A 5500-nucleotide genomic window follows, 5' to 3' on the forward strand; every position below is an offset into this window, starting at 1 on the left:
CACTGGTGTTTATCACTGGGACCGTTACCTGTTAAGCTCCTATTAAATGTTGGGGAGAGAGAGAAATATAAAATGCAGTACGGAACCAAATCTGCACACATTTTAAAGGTAAAACAAGGATCCAAACAAATTTTGCTTTTCTGTCACACAAGTATGGTTTGCATTAACCTCACAATACAAGTTATATATCAGCATTTCTTTTTTTCCTTTGGTGGGAAGGCATAATTAGAACATTTAGTCTGTAGATTCTATTGAATGGACAAAACCAGATATTTACTTAGACCAGTGGTTTTCAGCTTTCGGCTGTCCTTTGGAATCACTTGGGGAATTTAAAAAAATTCTGTTTTCTGAGTCCCATCCTCGTAGATTGTCTTTTAATTGGACTGAAATTTGTGAAAGCTATCTGCATGATTCTGATCCACAGCAGAAGTTAAGAACATGACAGGTACTGGACTTTTTTCTATGTGACATGCTTCACTGATTGATATTTGAGCTTGTTGGCAAACAGGAAATTCAACCAATCCAGATTCAACAGCGTCCTGATCCACGCACTGGTACTTCAGCTCCAGGTAAAAATGGCTGAAACAGTAAAAAGAATCTGTTGGGACAAATAACTGTCAAGTCCCGATGATCACAAACTTGATCCAGTGTCCCAGTGATGGCCCCAGGGACCCATGTCCTTCTCTTTCTCCTATCTGTTTTGGTGTTGGCTTTCTCATAATTTAGACCCTCCACATGGCCAAAGATGACTGCCAAAGACACCTGGAAGGTGAACCGATCTTTGTCCCAGTATCGTTATTAGAAAAAGGTTTTAGATTCACTATGATTGGACTAGTTTAGGTTACAAACCAATAGCTGTGTTCAGTGGGTTGGGATGTGCTAGAACAAGAGTGGAGCTCTCTTACCAGGAATCATAACAATTCCCAAACAAATAGAAGTTCTTTTGGGAAGGAGAAGGAGAGAGAAATCAATGCCAAGACCACCAAATAAATGTCTGCTATAACTCCACAGTGGTTTGGCCTACCTGCGGAATTTGTTCACAAAACTGTAATAGTATTTTTATAGTATTATACTATATACTATACTATAAAGTACATAGTATGTTATAAGTAACCAAGATTATTTGTATTTCAGAAACAAAATAACCCAAAAAGGTAAGTAACATAGATAGGTTTCCACATCAATTTCTACAGTTAGTGACTACTAATAAACTAAATATGATTGTATTCAATACAAAGCCATTTAGTGAGAAAGGACTTAAGAACAGAAATTTTAATTTGATCCTACAAATGTAAGTTGCCTCATGTATGGTATTTGTGCCTCGGTGAACAATTTTTTTTTTTTTTTTGCTTCATTTTGAAATACAACAACAAAAAAATCTTAGACCCTCCAGAGTGTCTGATTTGTGGATTTCCACCCTCTAAGCTGAGTGTTACCAGCCAAAAAGATTCTGTTGAGCTTTGCTTTTTATAATTTTCATTATGAAAGCAGTAGGGTTTTAATTTCTCCCAAAATATATTATTGAATTATAATATTGGGTATGTCATTCCTAATGACACATGCTAAAACAGAAAATAACACACAATCACCCCCCCACACACACAAATTCCCTCTTCCCTCTGCCTATCCCCCAGGGGCTGCTAACTCTCCCTAGTTGGAAACTCACTGTTCTAGAGATTACTCTCACCAAATAGCCTCCTAATTATAATGTGGCTTTGCATAAAAAGTTTCCCATAGACAGAAAATGTGCTAACCAACAGGCATGAATTTGGAGTCTGCATATAGTTACATTCCCCATTACAAGTTAATTCATCAGTGTTCATCAGGCCTTATACACCACACATTGTCTGCATGTGCTAACATTTAAGTTTCTGAGTTTATAAAACTAAAGACCAGATTCTAGAACAAAAACTGCTAAGACCAGGGATGTTATGGTGGCCCAACCGTTGTTATTCAAGCCACCCTCACCAGACTCCTTTCTGTTCAAATTGTACCAGTGAAAACCTTTTAAGAGAGTGAGGCATAAAATAGCACAGGTAGAGTTTCTTTGACCATTTAGAAATGCAGTACCTGAATTCTGTCTGTATACCTAGCAAGAGAGTGGACCTCCCTGGACATAGTGAAGAGAGAACAAGAACCTCTGGTGTCATCATCAACCTAGAAGTTCCTGGGAACAGAGTGCCTGTGGTGAAGAACTCAGGAGCTAGAATGTGAGCATTGAGTCAATATTGGCCATAAAATCTTGGAGAAAACAATCTGGTTTGCAAGAGGTAGAGGCCAACCAAGTTCATCTGCAGGGCTTCAAGTTCTGCTCTTCTTTAAGACACTTTGAGGGTCTTCCAGTGATGAATGTCATGGGCAAACCCTCTGCAGAGATGCAGTTGTTGTTTTTAGCTACAGAAGACTTCAAACATACACAAAGATAGATAGAATAGTATAATGAACCTTCAAATGCCTACCACTTCATTTTGGTAACAATGAACTCGTGGCCAATTTTGTTTCATCAAAACCCCCACCCACTTTGCTCAGTGGTACCTGCTTCCACTCCCACTAGTTTTGAATCAAACCTCAGACATTTCTGAGATGGATAATTTTTTAGTCAAATAGCTAACTTGTTTTGGATGGTAATATGAAAACGGTCACTGCAGTTAGGAGACCTGCATTTCCTCAGATTATGATCCCCTTATGGTAATGTATCCTTGCTAAGAATGGGATTTGGCTGCACTATCCCTGTAAAATTTCATCTGTTCTTGGTGGAGTGTGAGGTGCTGTTATTTAAAGTGGCTGACCGCAGGAAATCTAGAGAAGTCTGAGGACTTCAGGAGAGGCTCATAGGCCAGGTCCTCCCCCTGAGTCTTAGGAAACCAGCCCATCTTTGACTCAGTACAGTGAGCCATGGGAGACTCCTGCTGCCACACATAGTTTTGTTCTACCACTGAAGATTCCAGACTGTGGGAAACATGTCCTAAGTTCAGACTACCTTTTGAGTCAAAACCACAATTTCCTAAGTGAAAAGGTAAAGGCATTCCCTGAAGGGAGTAGACAGTCCCCTTGTCATTTGGAGGTAGATAGCCACAGTGGGATATTAATTAACTGAGGTTAATATGCATGCCTTTCTCTCATGGGCTGAGGGAATTTGAGGGCTTGGATTCAAGTTGGGAGAAACAGGCTAGAGGGATACCTGTGAGGTAGGAGACCTTGCCCTTGCATTTTTTCAGTCTGGCTGGGAGTTAGGCAGAGAAGGTCTAGGACCATAGGCTAAACATTCTGATAGAAGCTATATCCAGTAAGAATTATAGGTTGGCTTCTATGTGGTATTTTCCTTCTATAATCTCTATATCTTCAACAAAGTCAGTAAAAGTTGTGTACTGATTTCACCAGGCTGGTGTGAAATTAAGAAAAGAGATTGGGTACACACATAGGACAGATCAGTACAATAGTAGCAACAACTTGCCATGAGAGACCAACTCTGACACTGCAGAAGGCACAGAGGTCCGTCCCTTACCCCTCAAAGCCAACTGCAATGACTATGATGGTCCTATGGGACAGTGGGATATTCCTAAGGATTCTTAGGGTCATTAGGGAGGGGAACCTGATGAAGACTGGATTTCCTGTTACCCCATGGGTAGGATGGAAGGAAAGGAAATATGACTTGTGAGTCCTGAGCCCACCAGAGAAAAATCAATATTACCATGTCATATACAGAGTTGATGTGGATAGCAAATTTGTAGGTTACATAAGAAACTGTTGGGGGGGGCAGTGTGGGGGAACCTGGATGGTTCAGTTGGGTAAGCATCCAACTCTTGATCTTGGTTTAGGTCTTGATCTCAGGGCTATAAGTTCAAGGCCCACAATGGGCTCCATGCTTGGTGTGGAGCCTACCTAAAAAAATAAAAAATAAATAAAACAACTGTTAACAGGGTTCCCTTTGGGATTTCACTTTGTATTCTTCTATACATTATAAAAAAGCTTACAAAATATATGTATTACTTTTGTAATATAAATTAAGATAGAAATGTATATATAATACCTAAAATCATTTTCTAGCTGAGGCAAGAAGTCTATGCTACATTAGGAATTAAATAAGGGAGAAAAATAGCACATTTTAAATATTACCCCAGAGTAGTTTACATTTGCCAAGTTTCTTCTAAATTTTCCTTCTGAAATTCCACCCCCGCTTTTTTTAAACAAAAAAATATCTATTATTGAACTACAGGCTGTGGAACGATTTTAGCATTCCCCCAGGCTTACACCATTAGTAACGATGTTAATTCCTTGCATGCAGCATTAGATCAGCGTTCTCATTTCTGGCTGCACACCGGCAACCTGGCCCCAACGTCAGTAAACCTGGAGTAATAGGCTGATGGGAGCCCACCTCTTTTTTTAATTTCCAGAATTCTACAGGTGATTCTGATGTACATCCACAGTTGAGGTCCTGCATTAGAAGAAGAATGTACAGGGAACACCCCCAGAAGACTCAACCCAAACTTCTACACAATGTGAGTTGTGTAGTAACCAGTGAGTTGACTGGTCCATCCTGAAGATTCCCTACAGAAGAGCAAATGGCAGAGCCAAACAGAAACTGAAGCTTGACAAAGAAGCATGGACACCCTGGTAGTTAAAATATACTTTTAAGAAATTATTTTGAAGGTTCGTCGTCCGGCGGCAACCATGGCGGGTCAAGAGGATCCGGTGCAGCGGGAGATTCACCAGGACTGGGCGAACCGAGAATACATTGAGGTCATCACCAGCAGCATCAAGAAAATCGCGGACTTTCTCAACTCATTCGATATGTCTTGTCGTTCAAGACTTGCAACACTAAACGAGAAATTGACAGCCCTCGAACGGAGAATAGAGTACATTGAAGCGCGGGTGACAAAAGGTGAGACCCTCACCTAGAGCTATGCCATGCTGCTGCTGGGAAGTTGCTTCATGGAACGCAGGCCGACGTGGGAAAGGCCCCAGCAGCCTCAGCTCCTTCCTCTCTCCTTAAAGAGCAACAGGGCTTATTCTTGTTTTTGGTTTTTTTTTTTTTTTTTTTTTTTTTTCAAAAGTGTGGCCTTTGGGTTCTGCCATGTACGTCGGTGTGTGATGTGGCATGTGGGAAGATATCCAGGGAAGCTCTTGGAACCAACATTAGGCATTTTATCTTTGAAGTAACATTTTGTAGAACTATCTGTCAATGTATGAGGCGCTCAGAGCCAGACGCCTGGGACTCTGTTAAGGTCCTCCCCACCTCTCTTTCTCTCAGACTTTTCTTACAACTCTCATTGCCTCTGCATTGATTCTGGAAACAGTCTTTGTCTCCTTTTCACCTTTGGTGGGGTTTGGGAGGCAGTCCTGGCCGAGACACTTATGCCCTGGCAAGGTGGCCGCCAGAGAATGTTGTTGCTAACCCACCAGTTTCTTGTCCTTCCAGGCCCCCACTTGGCTTGAGGGACATGTTCAGAATTTTCTTTCTGTCACTTGGGGTATCTTTGCCTCTCATATTTCCCTAATA

The 5500-nt window shown here is 41.1% G+C and overlaps 1 protein-coding gene across 1 annotated transcript; it reads left to right on the forward strand.

Moving 5' to 3' along the window:
* Positions 1 to 4655: 4655 nt before the first annotated feature.
* LOC116592591 (probable protein BRICK1) lies at positions 4656 to 5283 on the forward strand. Its single transcript, XM_032345827.1, has 3 exons — positions 4656 to 4942; positions 5000 to 5005; positions 5061 to 5283. Exon 1 carries the CDS (start codon positions 4672 to 4674, stop codon positions 4897 to 4899), a length of 228 nt encoding a protein of 75 aa, XP_032201718.1. The 5' UTR covers positions 4656 to 4671; the 3' UTR covers positions 4900 to 4942; positions 5000 to 5005; positions 5061 to 5283.
* Positions 5284 to 5500: the final 217 nt, after the last annotated feature.

The sequence above is a fragment of the Mustela erminea genome, chromosome 1 (genome assembly GCF_009829155.1).
Source record: "Mustela erminea isolate mMusErm1 chromosome 1, mMusErm1.Pri, whole genome shotgun sequence".
Lineage (NCBI taxonomy): Eukaryota > Metazoa > Chordata > Mammalia > Carnivora > Mustelidae > Mustela > Mustela erminea.